The sequence below is a fragment of the Dermacentor variabilis genome, chromosome 11, assembly GCF_050947875.1.
Source record: "Dermacentor variabilis isolate Ectoservices chromosome 11, ASM5094787v1, whole genome shotgun sequence".
Classification (NCBI taxonomy): domain Eukaryota; kingdom Metazoa; phylum Arthropoda; class Arachnida; order Ixodida; family Ixodidae; genus Dermacentor; species Dermacentor variabilis.
Window position 1 is genome coordinate 37,275,277 of NC_134578.1, and position 21,900 is coordinate 37,297,176.

General features: G+C 41.5%; 1 protein-coding gene across 3 annotated transcripts in view; it reads left to right on the forward strand.

Annotated features, from left to right (window-relative positions):
* The window catches only part of LOC142563563 (uncharacterized), a 57,259-nt gene extending 52,853 nt beyond the window's left edge, over positions 1-4,406 (forward strand). For all 3 annotated transcript variants that reach the window (XM_075674147.1, XM_075674148.1, XM_075674149.1), the window contains 2 exons: positions 3,120-3,191; positions 4,213-4,406. In XM_075674147.1, coding sequence (XP_075530262.1) covers positions 3,120-3,191; positions 4,213-4,398 — 258 coding nt within the window. In that variant the 3' untranslated portion in view covers positions 4,399-4,406. The remainder of the gene's footprint in view (positions 1-3,119; positions 3,192-4,212) is intronic.
* The last annotated feature ends 17,494 nt before the right edge of the window (positions 4,407-21,900 follow it).

Below are 21,900 nucleotides of genomic sequence, written 5' to 3' on the forward strand. Positions count from 1 at the left end.
ATACTCCTTAACGAAGAAAAAAAATGACACATTCCTCTGGCTTGCATCGAGCTCCCGAGCACAATGCGTAGCAAAGGCCCATATAAAAGCAATTCTTATAAAAGGTTACGGTCATGATATTGGGGCAACGAATTAGTCACTTAAGGATGACATTATTAAATTTTAAACGTACTTGCACTAGATGGAAATGCCAGAAATACATGGCATATTTTAGAGCAAGGTTTCAAGGCTTTTCAGTGACTCCGACATATCCTTGCAGGTTTTTTTTACACTTCCAATGCCTTTCTCTATGGTCACAAAACATGTCGCTACCGGCATAGTGTATTATATACGACACGCGGAAACTGTTTAAAACGCAACCATGCATTTCTACAGAAAATGTACGTTTCTTTGGGCATATGCGACCTAAACCAAGGTTTGTTTATCTTTAAAAGAAAACTTTGCTTGCAAACCTGCCCTGAATATCACGACCATGGCTGCTGGGGGATACTGGGTGCGCTTTCCATCTTGTCGAAGAGTTCATGCAGACAAAAAAATTTAATTACGTGTCCAGAGGTGGAATCAGACCACTGTCTCTCAGAACAGCACCCCCATGCTCGAACCATTAGACCGCAATTGCCGGAATACTTCTATCTTGCCAATGCCAACTATAGTCAGTGACAGCCTACAAGTACCGAACAAGGTCCACCTGCAGAAACACAGTGCTCCCGCCCTTCGCCTCTGAAACAGAGCCGAGCCATCGGAGAGTCCGCTCGTAGCCTAACGACTTTGCTCTGCTGAAGTAAATGCTAAGCCAATTGTAAAATGAAATGTAGTTGTTTGAAGCTAAGGAAGGAAGGAAGGAAAAAGTGGAGAAGGAAATGCAAGGAGGTTAACCAGTTTAGCACAACCGGTTCGCTACCCTACACATGGGAGTGGGATGGGGGGGATGAAAGATGGGGAAGAGAGAGAGAGCACATAGCGCAGCACACGCATCGTCAGTTACAGTCCGTCACTCTTGCGTGGCACGTGACAGCAATGTCACAGCCGCTTGTCCAGGCACGTCTCTAAAAAAACCGAAGTAGTCTCTTCATCGCCTTCAGGTTTGATGTCTTCTGTCGGCGACATGTGAAAATCTTTTCAACGGAGAATGGTCTATTGTCAAGGTGCGCTAGAACGGACGCCAGGGACTGTCTCTGAACATTATATTCAGCACAGTCGCACAGAATGTGTTCTATCGTCTCCTCGCAAAGACAAGCGTTGCAGAGAGCGTTGTCGGACATTCCAGTGCGAAATGAGTAAGATTTCGCGAAAGCAACCCCTAGCCATAAGCGATAAAGCAGACTGGCCTCTCTTCGGCGGAAATATACCTTGGGCTATGTAGCGATATCATGGCCACCCATTATATTTGTCCTAAACGTTCAGGTTTCGTCCTGAAACCAGTTATATGGGAGCGGGAAAGGCAGCCATATTAAACAGGGAAAACGGCTCAACGTCAAGGAAATAAGGGAACCTAACTGGCCATTGCATCTATACAACTTTCTTTAGTTCGATGGCGTACATGTAATTTTGTATCAAGTTGTCAGCGCTTGTCACTTAGGTTGCTTTTGGAGATGAGCGCCGCGTGTGTCGCATTCTGCAACTTGGGTGACAGGGAGGAAATGCGGGCGCACCAGTTTCCTTTACGCCAAAGATGCAGGAACGAAACGGCCAAATTTTTGATGTTTCATTAACCGCTTCCTGAATGCTTCGTTTCCCATAGATTCCAAGATGAGCGTTCGATCAGCACATCTTTCTTTCGACAACAAAATACATATTCATGCAGTTAGGATTAACCCCTCACTGCATGAATAATTATGTTCTTGTGGTAAATTATCTATACAACAATGTAATTGGATGATCACTAGTGGTAGCTGTGTCTGTGCTGACTATAACCACATGATGCTAAGAGGCGGCAGTAGTGTGTAGGCAGGGGTGGTGAGAGGCAGTAGAAACGCCTGATCACATCACTCTAAAGAAAATTTACCCCCTTCGGGGCTTATTTTCTCCCCAAACAATAATCCTTGTCTGCGTTGCTTTCGTTTGGGGGATGACCGATCCGCTGTATACCATCATAAGTGGCTTCAACAGGAGCTCCCGATACAGTCTTCGACTATGAGAATTTATGTATACTACGCACATGTAATTTTCTGTATTTTTACCAATAAATCAATTATGAAGTAAAAAATACATTATAGGACAGCACCCATGCGTCGGCGGCTGCGTAAGACTGAAGTCACGAGATTGAATAAAACAAGAATCAAATAAATTTACGTTATAGGACTCAAGTTTTCTTCGTAGATAGAAACATGGTAGGCCATTTAGTCATAAGAGATTAACGAGAGCGAAATGAAGATGAAGAGAAGGTTAGAAACACGAAGAGAAAAAGCTGCTTTTTATGCAAGAGAGACGAGGTTTGCCTTGTCAACGTCCTTCTAACCACATTTTTATCGGCATCTTGCGCTGATTGTGATCTTGATTGATAACGAAACAGCTAGCCCAGCAGGGAGCAATCTTGGGCTAGTTATACATTAGTTTTATTTTAGTAGCAGCCATGAGTAAATTTACATGATTACGTGTCGTAATTTGGGAGCAGCACTATAATTGGGGCAGGAAGTTAGATTTAAAAAATATGACAGTTGCTTGTTTTAAACAGTTAAAAGATGCACTTTGAAGCAAGATATGAACAGGTGCTAGTTCGAGCTTTGTGTGGCATGTGGTCTGTTCTGTTTTAAGGTTGCTTACGTAGAGTATATGTTTGAACTTGTAAAGCGAATAAATTAGCTATATGAGTTCACAACATGCTTAAATCTCTTGTTATGTTTACGAGGGCTTTGTAAAAGTTCTACTTACAAATTGGTGCTGAATTTAGGACGGTGTATATAACATTAGAGAATTTATTTCCTTAGAAAATATGTAGCCTAAGTTTGAAGAATCTATTGCCTACAGCTGCTGAATTTTATATTGCTCTACACCCAATAACCCTCATCAAATTCACACAGTGATCGCTGAGAAAAAATGTCTTTGCTACTATAAACTTAGCACTGGCTAAGCTAAATGTTTTTAAGCTTGAATCTGAAGCCTATATAATTTATTTCCAGACACACATTGAAGTGACGCACTCAGAATTTATTGTTGAAAAATCCAGTGCGACAGCTAAGTCGGCGCCTCAGGTAAGTTATATATAGGACATACTGTGCGCTACGCAAGACGAAATTGGGGACTGAGAGCGCTTGATTTTGAGTGTGTGAAAGCAGGAGACGAAGAATAGAAAATGAATGAAACGAAATGCTTGCTTACGTTCAAGAATACCTAATATCTATCAAACAAATAAAGCTTACATAAGATCTAGCCTCTCTAGCTTTGCGCACATCGTCTTTACAAAGGAACTAAACGAGCGATATAACTGCGATAAATGTTTTAATTATGAAGGGCACGTGATCTGCGCTGCTTAAGGGAATTTGCGAATGAAACCGGGCGAATAGAAATAAACGTCTCTCTTTGTGAACCTGGTCGTTTGCGAAGACTGCCTATACAGAAATTCTAGTGAGGAGAATAAGCATACATTCCATGGTAGCTGACCTGTGCATTTCTCTCCAGCCATACAAGCCTTCATTGAGTGGATGGGAGCGAATGAAGTATTTTCAATTGGCGAAGATGAGGTGTCAGTGCAGAAACGACGAATATAAATTAAATATAAATTATTCGAACCTGCCTGCGTGATGGGCTCGATATTTTGCTTCCGCTTGCGTACGTAAGCAAGACTCTATAGTTACACACACCGTACAAGTGGTCAAAGCGTACAATAAAAGCGTAACTTTTAAGTCGTGGTCGTATCTGATCATTCATAAACAGAGAATAAAAATTCGAGTGGTGCTAGTATGTCTAGTCATTATGGAAATAGAAGGTCCCTTTGGTAAAGTGATTTTCTGCACATCGGCCTGTATTCTTTCAACAATACGATGGACCACTATAAGTTAAAAACATGACTATTTGCCATATGGATTACGAACTCGTATAGATCTTTGGATTACAAATTATGTGTTCAGGTCTGAATATTTGCGATACGATTTAGTAACATCATTTTTTTTGTCTATGTACATCTGCAATGTGCCGTATAACTGTTCACTACCTTTACTGCGAAGTATACTAATCTCTTCTTTCGCCTTTTTTTTCTTGTTTCGATGAACGAAGAATGGAACAGAATTCTGCGGCAGCAAGAATCACCATGATAAGAACCTCCAAAGTTTGGATGGTAGAGAGCAGGAATCGCTGAGGTCGGAAGCGCCGGCACTTCGTCAACCTGCCGGGTGCACTAAAACGGTACGGACGCTGACAAATTACTCGAAACGCAGCAATGATATTCCCATCGACGCATAAAAAGCTATATAATCGGTGTCGCGGCTCTTTGTTTAGCTCAGCAAACATGAGCTTCATTTTTTCTCACAAAGATGACACATTCGTTGTTGCTCTAGTCGGCATGCATGTGCATGTTCAGGCATGCATATTTTACAAATGTTTCGAGCCTGAGCTAGCGAGCCAGATAAAGTTGAAAAACGACTTATTTGTAGGATTAAAACGATAGCCTCTTATAAGAGCTCTCTATGATCTAATTCATATGATCGCTGGGACTGCTAGAAAAAAACAAAACACGTGCATGTTCGACGTTAGGCAGAAGTTAACGTATAAAGGAGCACATTTGTGTGATATATTTTTTTATACTTAACAGATACACAGAGGCCGCAGAAGTACGCCGAAACCTTTCTTCAAGGCGACATAACCGGATAATTAAATATTTATTCACTCCTAAAATGCTAAATGTTTGCGATACATAAACAGTACTTTTTCTAACTTCGTATTTCGGCCCGCCAAAATATTCATGCTACGTAATTTTACCACAATTGTAGCTGAAAGGCTAAACAAAGGGACGGAAAACTAGCTCAGGACATAATCATAAAATGTTTATCTCTACAACGACAGGTGGAGCTCAAGGTAAGTGCACGCTATTATTATTGCGTGCTAAGAATTTCACGTTAACCTTGAGAGCTTTACCGTAAACGTAAAGCCATACATCTATTAACCTGAAACACGAAAATTGTTTTTTCACTGACAACAGATAGAGAAACCATACAGTAGGCACAAATGCGTTTTTGTGAAATTATCAAGCACGAAGTCTTGAAAAAACAAAGTCGGCTTTTTTTGTGCAATCTCCAGAAAAACAATACTTTATGCATGCCTTTCAAGTTAGCCTAAACACTTTAATGTTTCGTACACAGAAATTTAAGGGAAAGTACGCGAAAAATTATTGGGCGCGTGCACGTGCCGTTTTATCAGTGGTTGTCTTACTACCTGCAGATATTTGTTACAGTACTTCATTCCTTTTATGTACATAATGCAGAGTCAGAATTAAAAGTACTCTTTTTCATTCATTTTGGGTTAATAAACGTAGGAACAAAATGCATGGCGAGAGGCTCCAAAGCGCTTGATTGTATTGGCTTCCACTACAAAGCTTGAAAACCAAACAGCTATATGCAACAGTGCCAGAAAGATAAGGGACCGTACTACAACGCCTTTGTTTCATAAGTGCTCTTTGCGATTGACCAGCCGCCTTCAAGAGTGGTATGTCCAGCGCCAAGATGAAAGCGTGTTACGTGAACGAGTATTTGAATCTGGAAAAGAAGTTCAATAAAACAACCCTGGGCTAAGCAAGACTTGCAAATAGAGTTTTGAATATAATTGGCTTCTGGGGCTTTTGTTTGCCATATCCACGACTTAATCATGAGGTATACCGTAGTGGGGCACTCCGGTATAATTGTGACCACCACGGGGATGTTTAACGCGGCCGCACGGCATGCGACATGGGAGTTTTTTTTTTGCATTTCACCCCAATCGAAATGCGGCCGCCGTGTCCGGGCTTTGATCCCACGACCTCGTGCCTAGCAGCGCAACACCCTAGCCGCTAAGCCACTGCTTCAGGTTGCCAATTCATGTTTACATATTGATTGTATATGGTACTCGTACAGCATTTCTGTTTACAATCATATGCTGATTGTAATTTTCACGTATTTCTCGAAGGTCTAATGGTCAAAATGAAATTGCAGGAAACGCTCGCTGTGTTGCTGCGTATATTTTCTTCGTTACTGTACTTATTTCTTCCCCTTGAATAATAATATAGTTGCTAGTAACGTTGTGTTAAGAAGTAATGTGTGTCAGTTTGTAAGATTTTATTTGCAGTTTAATGGTAAGATTAAGTGTCATAAGGCGCTCGCCCTCCTTGCAGTTTACCGAAGACGACTCCCTTGACTCAGCGCAGGAAGATCCTGGCAACACACTGCGCAGCAAGCCTTTGAGGTCTCTTTGTAGCGAGCAGCATTTGAAGCAAAGCGACAGAAAGGTATGGTATTAGAAGCTCCCTCAATGTAATTTGTGCGTTTACTTGTTTATAAACCATTCTAATATACGACGTTGGGCAGATAGAGCTGTTCTTATCCCTGACGTGGGTGGAGAGGTCTACTGCGCTTGCACAAAGAACGTGAAATGCATAATTTAATAATTACAAAATTTAATTAATTAAAATTTAAACTAATTACATTACTGCAGATATTGCAACTGATGAATTATGAGTAGTAAGCTCCTAACGTCTTTCCGCTTTGAACGAATTCTCAGGAAGACACCAGTTTCAATGTGCCCATTGGCAAGGTGCGTGACAAAACACATTATAGTCCTCTTTGTTTTCGCGGTTCGCTGAATAAATCGGCCTATTGTTAAAAAGGTCAATCAGTAAGACGAAGTGCCACTACTGTAAATTTGATGTTTGATATCTAAATATCGGTGCTATCCCGAGCAAGAGAGAGAACAAGCCGAGGCTCTCATCACGAAAGCATACAACCCTTACAAAAATGACTTTAGACTGTCTATAGAAAGTCTATAGACTTTTCATAGACGACCTTTCCTTTCTATAGATTTGGACTTTTCTTGATATAAAGTCTATAGACTGTCTATAGACGAAAGTCGATAAAGTTTCTATTTCTTTTTGTCTATTCGCAGTCTATAGACGGTCTATAGAAAAAAGTCGATAAGGTGTTTGTTTCCTTTTTGTCTGCTTCCCCTCTATAGAATGCCTACAGACGAAAGTCGACACAGTCTCTATCTATTTTTGTCCATACTTTGTCTTTAGACTTTCTATAGACGAAAGTCGATAGGGTTTCTATTTCTTTTTGTCTATTCGCAGTCTATAGACGGTCTATAGAAAAAAGTCGATAAGGTGTTTGTTTCCTTTTTGTCTGCTTCCCCTCTATAGAATGCCTACAGACGAAAGTCGACACAGTCTCTATCTATTTTTGTCCATACTTTGTCTTTAGACTTTCTATAGACGAAAGTGGATAGGGTTTCTATTTCTTTTTGTCTATTCGCAGTCTATAGACGGTCTATAGAAAAAAGTCGATAAGGTGTTTGTTTCCTTTTTATCTGCTTCCCCTCTATAGAATACCTACAGACGAAAGTGGATACAGTCTCTATCTATGTTTGTCCATACTTTGTCTATAGACTTTCTATAGACGAAAGTGGATAGGGTTTCTATTTCTTTTTGTCTATTCGCAGTCTATAGACGGTCTATAGAAAAAAGTCGATAAGGTGTTTGTTTCCTTTTTATCTGCTTCCCCTCTATAGAATACCTACAGACGAAAGTGGATACAGTCTCTATCTATGTTTGTCCACACTTTGTCTATAGACTTTCTATAGACGAAAGTCGATAGGGTTTCTATTTCTTTTTGTCTACTCGCAGTCTATAGACGGTCTATAGAAAAAAGTCGATAAGGTGTTTGTTTCTTTTTTGTCTGCTTCCCCTCTATAGAATACCTACAGACGAAAGTAGACACAGTCTCTATCTATCTTTGTCCATACTTTGTCTATAGACTTTCCATAGACGAAAGTCGATAGGGTTTCTATTTATTTTTGTCTATTCGCAGTCTATAGACGGTCTATAGAAAAAGTTGATAAGGTGTTTGTTTCCTTTTTATCTGCTTCCCCTCTATAGAATACCTATAGACAAAAGTGGATACAGTCTCTATCTATTTTTGTTCATACTTTGTCTATAGACTTTCTATAGACGAAAGTCGATAGGGTTTCTATTTCTTTTTGTCTACTCTCAGTCTATAGACGGTCTATAGAAAAAAGTCGATAAGGTGTTTGTGTCTTTTTTGCCTACTTCCCCTTTATGGACTACCTATAGACGAAAGTGGATACAGTCTCTATCTATTTTTGTCCATACTTTGTCTATAGACTTTCTATAGACGAAAGTCGATAAGGTTTCTATTTCTTTTTGTCTACTCGCTGTCTATAGACGGTCTATAGAAAAATTCGATAAGGTGTTTGTTTCTTTTTGTCTATTTCCCCTCTATGGACTACTTTTAGACGAACGTCGATACAGTGTCTATTTATTTTTGTCCATATACTTTGTATATAGACTTTCTGTAGACGAAAGTCGATAAGATTTCTATTTCTTTTTGTCTACTCGCAGTCTATAGACGGTCTATAGAAAAAATTCGATAGGGAGTTTGTTTCTTCTTTGTCTACTTCCCCTCTATATGGGCTACCTGTAGACGAAAGCCGATACAGTTTCTATTTATTTTTGTCCATACTTTGTCTGTTGACTCTCTATATTATGGACAATAGTCGACAAGGTTTCTATTTTTTTCTCTACTCCTGGTGTATTGAATGTCTATAGAAGAAAGTCGATAATATGTAATTCCGAGTTCCCATACCCTGCGCCCTCTGCGAACGCGATGATATGGCACTGGTTCATGCACGACGGCACCGCAACCCTGGCGCGGCGGGCAAACCGTGCAGACTGCTAGTCTGCGTTCGGTGCAGCTGCACCGAACGAGGATCGCGGCGGAGCAGGCACCGTCCGAGTCACCAAGGTCTTCCAGGCACCCGAAGGCCCTAAACCCGGCTGCTTCCGGGACGTACACTTCGCGAAGACCAGGTGGTGAAGGTCAGATGGTGAAGATGTGGCAAAGGGGGTGAATAAGTGGCGAAAGCCCGCAGACCAGGTGGTGAATTCACCACCTCTGAGTTGTCGTGGTCTTGCATGTCTATAGATTAACAATAGACAAACATCGTTAATCTGGGCCCAACCCGTGTACGCTGTAACCAAGCGCAGGTACCGGTGGATAATACATAGCTGCATTTGATATAAGCCACTAAAGTTGTACACTGCTGAGATTGCTATAGAGCCTATTTGTAGACTTTAGTATACACATAGTGTATACCTCCGCATTTGTTGACCACATATGATCTACGTAGTCACTCTCGGCAATCCCAAGACAGTCTTCACAGTTGTCGCATCACTTTTGCGGCAGTAGAATAACGGAAGCAAAACGCCGATCCAATTGTTAAAATATATGTTATGAACGCCAGCTTCAGATACAAGTGGATTCGAAACAGGCATCAAGCTAACAGCAAAGACACTCGTAATGTTTGTAGCTGACAACGCGGACTTTGTGAATGTGCCATGAACCGATGTCGCGCGCATGTGGTGTTCGCGTTGTGTGTCGTCCGATTCTCGGATACTTTTCACATTGTCTTCATATCTCGGCTGCGTCACTAACATCGGGCCACTTTTGTTGCCTAATATCCTGCACTATAAACTCATCAACGTTTCTCATTCACTTAAAATAGGTGCCAAATTCTCTGAGCCCACCCAGTATTTCGCCGGCGGTATGCCTGCGCAGCCACGCATATGAGTACCTCAATGCTGTACTGATTGCTTTGACCTATCATCGGAACAGAAAATTAGCACTAACATACGTGCAGGCATCACATTTAGCGGTACGCTGGACGATATGCTACAAATACGCTGTATTACTCATCGACGCTGACAATAATGCGTCTAAAACGTCTGAAGGGCACCGTAACGGCTTTTACAAACAGCGCATTCATGTTAGCGTTCCAGTCTGATACGATAGCCCACAGCGTTTGTCTTACAACCTGCCAGCGCATATCCTTCGTCCACGAAAAAAATGCATAACGGAAAAGAAAAGCCACCCGTTCCGGCGCGCATGACGCATCAGAGAGAGAGAAAGAGACAAAGAAAAAAATGAAGGAGGAAAAGGCGCTCACACTCCTCCGAGCGCGCACACCCTCCGCGCGGAGCTCCTGCGCATGCTCGGAGTTCTTGCGCATGCGCGGCGGTGCGCCGTCTCAACGAGCGCGCCAGGCACGTAAACGGTTGTGCCGGTGTGCGGTGTCTCCCTGAACGTTGGTGTCTGTGTATGCGTGTCTTCTTTGTGGCATCACAAGTCAACTACATTGAATGGTAAGCTTTATCAAAGACGTTTTGCGTCAATACCTCATGATTATGTGAGCGCATTTCGTAGCGCGAACCGGCTGCACGTAGCGCAGGCGACTCGGGTATAGTGTCGGTTTGTCGTTGACATGGTTTGATAACGCGCTCCCGTTCTCGCTTCTACTATACGGAATGTTTTACGGCGAGCGATCGCTCGTGCTTGTTGATTTTATCATTATAGCTTAGGTGCGTAAAAAAGGAAGTACACCATGTTTTAACTTGATACTGAGCTACCACTAAGCGGATTGTGTGTGTTGGGCAGCCAGTGTGGTAGATCTCATTTAGTGGCGCTTGATCCGGCCGCGATGAATGCTGCACCGTATGTGTAGCGAAATTCTCGTGACACGCTTTACGCACATATCTCGAAATTGTGTTAGCATCAAGAATTTTCAAACAGACAGGCATAGTTGAATAACTGCTAGCGTACTAGGATGAAAGGCCGTGTTTGCGGGGCATGCATCAGCAGTGTGTGCGCTGCCGTTTTCGCATAGTTTAAAAGTAGCAGTATTTTTAAGGTTCCTGGCAACCAATCTAAATAATTTTGGGAGGTTACAGCAAGCAAAACACGAGACTTGAAGAAATATCTAGTAGAAATCTCTAGATTCACCCAATATATTTATATGCAACCACAAACGCTTTTGGAGCATGAAACCTGCGATAAGCTTAGTCACTTGCAGCTCCGCAACTTAGCCGAAAAAATTAGAGAACAATAAATTAGTCGCTCCGGGAACACCTTTACACGTTTCAAACTGAAGGCATTGCGTTTGACGGTAGTTGGAAGATTTGTTTTTTGTCTCTTTTTTAAACAATTTAGCAGCAGAAGTTATCTTTCGAGCTATATGAAAAGCGTTAAGCGGCTTCCGATGCTTCGGCGTTCTGTAGTTTACGTGCTCTTAATCACAAGGCAGCTGCTGGCGCAGATTCGCATTGTGCTAATCATGCATGGTATGAAGCCATTGTCGTGCGTAGTAAGTGTTCCGGTTTTCATTACTGTTGCATGTAGCGCCGTCGTCTTGGACAGACTGCATACAATATGCGCTGTAGAAAAGAAAAAAAGAGCCAGATTATCAATTTGGTGGTCTTTTCTAAGTAGATAACGCACAGATTATTCAAATAATTCAGTGGGCATTGCATTTGTTCTACCCTTATCAACACACCTAAGAGATCGTAACATGTTTTAGTTGATAAGTAACCTGATCAGTACGCCCCCATTCATGTGCATTCTACTGAAAGTGTGGCAAATGTATTCATCTCGAAGTATGAGAAAAGAGACATTGCAGACTGTTCTAAGCGGAAGTAAATTGCAAATCTTAACGTGATTGTTCAAAACTGCAGTCAGTATGCTGAGCATGTTCGTTCGGCACGGGCATATTGTATTAACACCTGAAAAATGTGCACAGTCCAGCCGGGTATCTTTGTTTCAACAAGTATTATTATAGGAATCGTTTGGGATTCTCGCATTTCTTTTATTTTTATAAGTACACTGTGTGTCACATGAACCTGTCCTAAAACGAAACGTACCGTTGCTGGCACCGGCGACCATTACGGTTGTCTAACTGCTTATCATACTGTAGTATAACGAAACATCATAATGGTACTGATTAATATTCCCATGTAGTCTTTAGTCAGAGGTAAACAAAGTTAACTAGAGGCATAAGTGATGAGAGCAAATTATATTGAAAACTACTACTGAAGCGTAAAAATAACTAATTGTATAACTCATTGTATAGTTTTTCCTCACATTGTTGCATTTGCTTTACGTGTGTCTCTGTGTCTTCCGTGCTGTACTCGTGTGGCCATCAATTACGAACTTGCCGAAGCCCTTGTCAGCTTTATTAATCAAGGGATTCAAGTCAGTTGAATCTAACACTGCATGTCAAGTGACTGACGTGTTATTCGTTTTATCTAAATATTATGGACTGGCAGTACTTGGCAAGCATTAAACCACAATATTTTTTTTATTGCACTTAAGCTGCAGGCGTCATAGATTGCCAGGAAATTTTCATGAGAACAGCCAGGGAAGGCTTGGAAAAAGATCGGGAAATTTTAAAATGGCCACATAGGTATGCTGTCTTGTTATATGTCATACAAAGTTTCCAGAGAATCTCTGAGTTAAATATATTTTTAAAACGTTTCACCTGATAAAAATTGAAGGAAATTGGTTCCATTTATTGAAAAATAAAAGAAAGTCAAGCTTACTGACAAGGCATTTCTTACTCAATATGTGTTTTTTTGCGTTAACTAGACGTCCTGAACCTCGATAGCCTAGAAAAAATTTTCATCTTTCAAAGCACCTTAAATAATTTACTGTAATAGAATTCATTCGAACTATACTATCAGTTCTGTTTCCTAGGAGGTGCATATCTGTCGTGCCATGACACAAAGTGCTCGTGTGGTATTTCGGGTGCTCATGTGGTATACCTAACTTGGAAACCTGTTAGCACGCCCAAGAGGCCTCATTACCTGTAACAAATTAAGTGACCATATCGATACAATCAGCCCATCTGCCTTCCGTTGAAGTTATGGCCAATCACCCATTCATTTAAAAGTATGAGAAAGACATTTAAATGTGTATTAAGCAAAATAAATTACAATCTTAGGCATGGTACTGTGAATATTCCAGTCACGTCTTCTGAAAATATCCCTCTGCACGGGCATACTTAACTACCAGCCAAAAAAAAAATGTACAGACAGCCCAACTGGGTAAGTTTTCAGCAATAAATATAGAGACCATTTGGGATAAGTACAATAATGCATCATATATGAACGTGTCATAAAAGGGAACATACTGTTGCTGGCACGAGCAGCAGTTGTGACTGTTTAATTGTTCACCATACCATGCAATAAAACATTCTATAAAGGTGCTGATTTGTATTGACAAGCAGCCATTAGTCATAGTTAAACCGCATTAAGTATTGACTTCGATGGTTTGAGCAAATATATTAAGCTGCTTAATGAACACACAAAAAATATACACTTGTTATTTTTGCCTCATATTGCTGCATCTACTTATTTGCAGCATACACCTGCAGCACCTTTGGGACTAATGACACAAAGGTCAAGGCCAGCCTGGCGACCATGCTTGCCAAGGAGTAGTGTAAATATTTAATCTGTTTCCATAATAGCATACGACATGAATTTAAGGAAATCATCTATTATATCTTGCAATAAAAACGCTGAATGCATTGCTGGCGCATTTGTTTTATTTTTCGCACTGCATGATTCAGCACTATATAAATTCTTTCTGTTTGTGCAACATATATGAAAGTACAGCTGGTTCAGAAGCATTATTAATCTACTAACGGTAATGCATAAGTGCAGATGAAAAGGAACAGGTGCACATGCATAAATACATTCAAAACTTTTTGCTACCGCATGTAAACAAAAATGTAAACTAACTTGTAGATAGCCGCTATGGAGTTATGGCCTTATACACTCTTTGTAGACTTGTCTATAAGATGTCTGTGTATATAGAGTGCCTATAGATTAAAAAAAAAATTCGTATTTGTTAACAAATGTCTGCAGAATGTCATAGAAAAAAAGTGTATCGGACTATAAAGTTCTGTTTTTGTAGACTTAAGTCTATAGAATGTCTGTAGACTATCTATATACATTTGTATATAGACATTCCATAGACTTCAGTCTACAAAAGTAGAACTGTATATATAGTTCTACTTTTGTAGACTGAAGTGTATAAAATGTCTACGGACAAATCTCATCTGTAGACATTCTATAGACTTCAGTCTACAAAAGTAGAACTGTAAGCCTATACACTTGTCCATAGACAGTCTATAGACTCAGACTTCTTATAGACTAGTCTATAAAAAGTGTATGGCCATAAGTCTCTAGACTGTCTATAGGCAGTGTATAGACAGTCTATAGACTCAGACTTTTTATAGACTAGTCTATAAAAAGTGTATGGCCATAAGTCTATAGACAGTCTATAGACTCAGACTTCTTATAGACTAGTCTATAAAAAGTGTATGGCCATAAGTCTATAGACAGTCTATAGACAATCTATAGACTCAGACTTTTTATAGACTAGTCTATAAAAAGTATGGCCATAAGTCTATAGACTGTCTATAGACTGTGTATAGACAGTCTATAGACTCAGACTTTTTATAGACTAGTCTATAGAAAGTGTATGGCCATAAGTCTATAGACTGTCTATAGACTAGTCTAAAGAAATGTCTATAGACAGTCTATAGACTCAGACTTTTTATAGACTAGTCTATAAAAAGTGTATGGCCATAAATCTATAGACTGTCTATAGACTAGTCTAAAGAAATGTCTATAGACAGTCTATAGACTTCATAGACAAATGTCTATAGACTGTCTATGGACTTTCTATAAAAAGTTTTGTAAGGGAAGACGGCGTTTCATCTGCCCAGGAGCACGTCGAACGACAAGCTACTCAACCTAGGTATTCACAACACATTTGAGGAGCGCAAGGACGCACAACTGGGTGCGCAGCTGTTAAGGCTCCAGCAGTCAACCACCGGCAGGCCTCTCCTTAAAAGATTAGTCTATAGAAAGATAGAAGCAACGAAGGATATGATGGCTGACTTACCAGACTCTTTTCGCCAGACACTGAAAGCTAGCCCCCTACCGAAGAATATGGACCCGAATCTGCATGCAGCCAGAAGACAGGCGCGAGCAGAATACGTAGAAAAACACCTGGCCACTAAAAACAATGTGGTATACACGGATGCAGCCCTATACCCGTGGGACCACAACACCAATGAACATAGAGTTGCGGCAGTGACTATGGATCACACGGGAGAGCTGATAAGCAGCGCAACCCTAAGGAGCTGTACGGTAACAGAGGGGGAAGAAGCAGCTGTGGCTCTAGCAGCGGCGGAGGTTTACCGTAGAAACAGATCCTTGATAATACTGACAGACTCCAAAGAAGCATGCAGAATAACTACACGGCAGGTAAAATCAACAAAGGGGCGCTGCGAATCCTCTTCGAGGCAGGGCTTCCAAACGAAAAGATACTGCATACGATTTTCTGGGTGCCGGGTCACACCGGAATAGATTGTAACCAGAGGGCCAACAGTCTAGCTCGCGAGCTTACATACCGAGTGGGACAGTCAATGGAGCCGGATACCACTATGACGGTGGAACCAACGTAGGCGGAAATACTAAACCATCACAGAGCCAAAAGGATAATATATGCACCACCCCACCCATCTTTAACACAACGCGAAGCAGTCGGCTGGCGAAGGCTGCAGACAGGAACATTCTCCAATCTACACATCCTACATAAAATGTTTCCCTGTCAATAGTGGGACACATGCCCATGGTGTTGGGCCATCCCAACACTATATCACATCACATGGGAGTTCAGAAACAACTTCTCATTCCACAAAGAAAAAAAACCCAGTGCGGAACAGTGGGAGGGCCAACTCACCAGCGGCGTGCTCACAGTCCAAAAAGGATTGGTGCAACACGCTCTCAAAGTGGCCAGGCTCAGCGGTGCTCTCGAATAGGGGCGCCGACCACTCAAGACGACGGAGACTTCAGCAAACCATGAAGACCTCAGTTAGCCGCTGAAAGCTGCAAATAGAGCAATAAAGCTTTTCCTTGCTTCCTTCCCGAGACTTTGCTTCAACTTGACAAGCGTTGCAAACTGACTCACTAAAACTTAAAATTATTGTACTGTAAAACAATTAGTTAAAGATTTACCTGAAGAAATTTCGGTAGGACGGCAACCGGATGAAGTAGCTGGAATGATGATGATGGCCAGCCCTCGGTGGCATAGCGACGAAGGCTTTAAACGCAGTCATGATAGCGTCTGTCTGACAACGACACAATGACTGCGATTGCATTACAGTGGTGGCATAATCACGATTGAAGGACGTCAGCATGATTACGATAGAATGACGAGTAAGGAGTGACGTCCGACCTATCGACGAAGGGGGTATGACGACGACGGATTGAGACGATGCGATGGCGTTAATGAAGTGATGACGATAAAGAAATGACGTGGCAGCGTGTCGATGACGACACGATATCAGTGGTATGACAAAAACTGTGCGACGACTATGGCTGACGTCGCAGGATGACGAGAATCGGATGCCAAAGTTACAGTAAGGGCGATTTACGACGGCAATTGCATGAAAACGGTGGTGTGCCCAAGTACATGACGACGACTTTGTATGACGATGGTGAAATGCCAACGATGTTCTTACCACGGTATGAGGACAATGCTATGATGATGAGGGTGTAATGACAATGTGGCCACGATGACTGTATCGTAAAAGCTGTATGACAACGATGGCCTGGCGATGACGACGTGACTATAGACGGATGACGAAGTTGGTTAGACGACAATGGCATGACGACGGCAGTCTGACAGAGGATGCATGATAGCGACGGTCTCGGGAAGACAATACGGGGGCGGTATAATCACGATTGAATTACGACAGTATGATTACAATAGAAGGAGGAAAAAAATAACTTTGATAGAATGGCGAAGGCGGTACGAAGGCGAAGACGACGACAATACAACAATGAGATGACGTCACCTAAAGTGGTGATAATGATGAAATGACAGCGCGACAATGACGGCATGACCAGCTGTGTGGCGACGATGCGTGACGACGATGGTGTGATGGGAATTGGATGAAAAAGCTGCAATTACGACGATGCAGCGGCCAGGATGGCATCACCACCACGAGCTCTTGCCTAGTGGCCCAAGCATCTAGTCAAATTGTGCCACTCAGTCCAGGTAAATGTTGACGGCGACGGCATGCCGAGAGGAACGTCCCCAAGCTCGCATGACGGTGATGGAACAACTCCATTGCATCACGACCACGTGCACATACCTCGTGGCGCAAGCAAGTATATTACTTGTGCTACGGAGACAGCTCTAGAGGACGGACGGACGGACGGACGGACGGACGGACGGACGGACGGACGGACGGACGGACAGACAGACAGACAGACAGACAGACAGACAGACAGACAGACAGACAGACAGACAGACAGGCTCGAAATGGATGAAGTACGCTAATAATGCTATTTGTAGTAAAAAAACAGTAATACATTTGGCTTCAGGTTTTGAGTACTCAATTCTGCATACTGTGGCAAGCTGTAGGCAGAGGGTTTCAAGCTGAAGATTATGCCACACATTTCATGCAAGAGGTTAGAGCCCGTACTGTAGATACGGTATACTGAGGTTAATAAAACTGGCTTTTTTTCCTTGTTTTAGCGGGAGCAGGAGAAAACCAGCCAAATCCGTACCAGGGAATGCGAAAACTACAATATAGCAGTGCCAGAGAAAGATTTCGCGCCACACTACAACGGGCTATGCGTCACAGAACACTGCGATGAAGGCGCAGGAAAGCTTGGGTAAGTGTTCACGCTTACACGCCGCACATTAGATTATTTGCCGCAATAATAATTTCCGCTACTTCAGATCATTTATTTGAAGAGCGGAGGAGGAGCTGTATTAAACTGTGGGACAGGAAGCGAATTCTAGAAACGCCGACCAGCTGTTGGCCTTTCTTAATGTTCTCTTTGCTGTTGAGTACAATTGCGCTGCTAAAAATGTTGTTCACAATTGTTTTATTAACATGATATTTATCAAAAGCAGGATTTTTAGAATAGTTCTAATATGAGGGCGTGTTAGGGTATACACTGTTATTAGTAGCAATCATTGTACCAAGGAAGTGAGACCAAACGATAGGTTTCTTCAAACACTAGCACCTTTAGCTTATTATCCCTAATGAAACAAACTTTAATGACTCTGAACTGGTTTACTAAGCCGGCAGCGGGACGAGGATTCAAAGCTTAGGTCAGTGGGCCTGAGCCTTTGAGTTTGACCAACGTTTCAAACGACTGGCTTAGAACCTGACATGGGATTTTGGTGGGAATGAAGTCACCACGATGTACAATGATAGAATCAAAGAAGCTGTTCGACATTTAAGTAGAAAATAGTTGGTGAATGTAGCACATTCTACGTTGAAACTACGGTGAATACCTTTGTGAAGAAGCCTACTATTTCGTATTGGCTATCACTATGCAATCCTATGCATCTTTGAATTGCCCCTCGTAGATATAAAGTACGCATTGCCAAACTTAGGTTGCTTACTGAATAAATAAAATTTTTCAAGGCTTGTTTTGACATTTTAATGTGGTTGTGAGACAACACTCTAAGCTTTCTTTTTCAACGTTGCTACTGCAATTCTAGATCATGGTAAAAAAATGCAAACGTGAAAGCTCTCCTCTATTTTTTCATGGTTTAGGGTTAAGGAAGAAGAGGATGGCAGGAGTGAAGACGAGAAAGTAGACGATGAAATCCAAGGACTTAAGGCTAAAATACAAGTGAGTTGAGATGCATCTTGTCCACCAACCAGGGGTTATTATCCCATGGCCCCGGTTACCTCGTCTCTTATTAAGGTATTGCTTAACATGTGGCTGAGTTAAGACATTCTCCGAGATGTTTCCCAAAGAAAGAATACAAAGCTAGCATTGAATAAAGGGAAAATGAGACATCCACCCGTTCGTAGCAATTGCTACAAAGGAAACCCATACGGGTTCCTCGAAAGAAAAGCCTCATAGTTGAAGAAAAATTCGTCCTGGTCCGGGACGAATTTTTCCTGGTCCCGGACCAGGACGAATTTTTCTTCAACTATGAGGCTTTTCTTTCGAGGAACCCGTATGGGTTTCCTTTGTAGCAATTGCTACGAACGGGTGGATGTCTCATTTTCCCTTTATTCATTGCTTCTCTCCACCTTGCGGGTTTCCGCAGAACTACTACGTCGAAGCTAGCATTCAATATTTATGGACGGCGTAGCGTTGCTACCGAACTGTTAGAAGAACTGCGTGGAGAAAAAACACTTTATGCAGAAAATTTTGCATACGAATAATTCCTTACAGGCTGATTTCAATATACCCGGTATTATATTTTGTTGCCAAGGGATCTTTAAATATTGCCCATGACGTGTAGCCCAATTCTACTTCGTGAGTTAGACTACAGTTAGAGGCAGACACATATTGCACAAGAACTAAAGTAAATATTTGGGTAATAAAAATTTGGTAGTTGATTTTTAAAATGCCACATGTTCCAATGTATGAATTGTAGCCGGTGACTTTTACGGTGAAATCAAATTTTAACGAGTTAGGAGGACTATACCAGCTTTCTGATATGCATTCCTAATGTTTGCGAAGCAATGCAAGGGCGTTCTAGGAATTTTAGAGCTTCAACGCACAAAAAGGCGTTTTATTAAAAATGTTACTGCAAGAACATTGCACTTTTACGGTAAGTGTGACGGTGCTTATCTCAAAACTCGTGCTAGGCTCAAAATTCGTTGCATGTGGATGTGCCTTGTGAAATCACTGGCTACAATTCGTATTTATCAGTATATGTGTTAAAGAAATTAATTGACAATTTCATTATGGATAACTGGTAATTAGTGAAATACGTGTGATGATTTCAAGTGTACGTAAGCTTTAACTCCTGGAGTATTCTATGTCAATAGTAGATTTGTGCTAAATGCTGCAGGCGATTTAAAAAAATCTATTGAGGTTAAAATAAATCGCGTGGTATATAAATTTCTCCAAGATATAAAGGTAAATTAATGAGGCTTCCCAGCCTTAATTTGAGAGGTTTTTGGAAAATAAAATTGAACTAAATATTTTAGGTTCTGTAAGGAGGCAAGAACCGAACTAAGTGAATGAGCGTTAGGTTGACACGCCAATCCTAATGTATTGGGCGCCTTAGCACAAAGGAAATATAAAAAAACAAAGAGCAAGAGAATGCTTGAGCACTATGCGAGCATTGTGTGTGTGCCTAAAATAACGAAAATGAAATTAACAATGACAGAATATCTATTCCACAGCAACAACTAGCAGATTGCGCAGGATTCTGGTGTGTGTATATATTCCGCGGTATCGCTGAATTACAACTAGGCCTTGCATTCCTGCTTCATTCTTACTGTATGAAAGTGCGGTAAGCATGTAACATATTGAACATGTTTTGTTTCTATTTTTGACTGATACATGTACATGACAATCCAAGAAGTTAATCATACTTCCTTATATAGTCTATGTCTTCATAAATCCTGTATTACCTACCAAGAATAAAAAAGAACGATAGAAAATTGGTGCTGCAAATGTTCAATATTCGCATTGTTTTACAAAACCAATGTGAGAGTTTACATATGTGCTTATTTCAGTAAATATTTTATACACAATGCGCGAAATAAGAAACATCAGTGGTTGTAACCCTGCTCATATTTTTCTGAGCGGACATAACTTCTTCAGCAAGTGTCTACGCAAAAGCATACTTCACGCACAAGCTCTGAAAATACGAACGAATTCCCGGTAACGCCCACACATATAACACGGGGCCGTATGCACAATCGATCACAAAGCTGTATGGGCCACGGGATTCGCGACAAAAAAAGAAGAACAGGAGAAACAAGAAAACTAAATTTCCGCGATCTCTGCGAACAGAGCCTAGAATTCAGTTTAAGCATGCAGTAACCTGTGGACAAAAGCAAAGCAGTGACATGGCTCTGGATATAGCGTAAATGGGAGTCGGGGTGTAAAAGATATCTTTATGAATAAAAATAGCTAAACGTAGAACTTCTGGGCGGGTTGAACAAACAAATTTACCGAATTCACGAAATTTGTGTACTGAAAACATTTGTGGCCAACTATACGTAGATGTCTTTACTCAGTGGTAGTAAACTATTGCTTGTTATTACATAAATAAAATAAAAAGAACTAAGACGGGAGCGAAGTAACAACTGCTCACCGCACTGAAACTGTCTATAGCTTGGGCTACTGACACCTGTATACGATAGTCAGCAGTGGGAGTAACGAAACAGGGAGACAGGATAGACGCAGAAAAGGAAGGCGACTATTCTCAGTATGCTACACAGTGACTACATAAAAGTTGTCTGTAGTTCCTTTTAGTAGTAACTTCCTCGAAAGTGTTTGTAAACCTGCCCCTCATACCATCATTGCCAGTGCGCATAGAGCAGCCTGGTGGCAAAGCCCAGCTGCTTGAAGAATTAAGCCCCACAGTGTTTTGCGAACCATCTCGCGAATCTGTGGGGGCCCACGTGGCCATTTGAACGCCTCGCCGCTGTCGGCCAGCTGCCCTTGCGTGTGGTAACAGCGGCAGAGTTCCTGCCTCGGTGCTAGAAAAGCACTGCACCACAAGTTGAAGTGTTCAAGGCTTCTTGGCGAATACGCAGTTAAAGTTTTCATTAGAACACTAAAGGTTTATCTTCAAGTTATGAAACCTCGAAGGATGCTAATTTACTGTCTTTAGGTGTAAATTTGATTTGGCAGCTGATGCGTTGCGTGGAGCAGATTACTGGTGGTCTATTTGAGCAATCGGACGCGTGCCAAGCAATATGAAACCCAACGGAAAACAGCAGAGAGGTTTAGAGGATATGATGAAATGAGAGAACTTGCAAGCAGTACATGACCTTTGCTGAAGCAAGTAAACGCTAGCGACGCCTTCATCCTGCAGTGGACACGAACTCCTGTTACATCATGGAACACAGACTCGT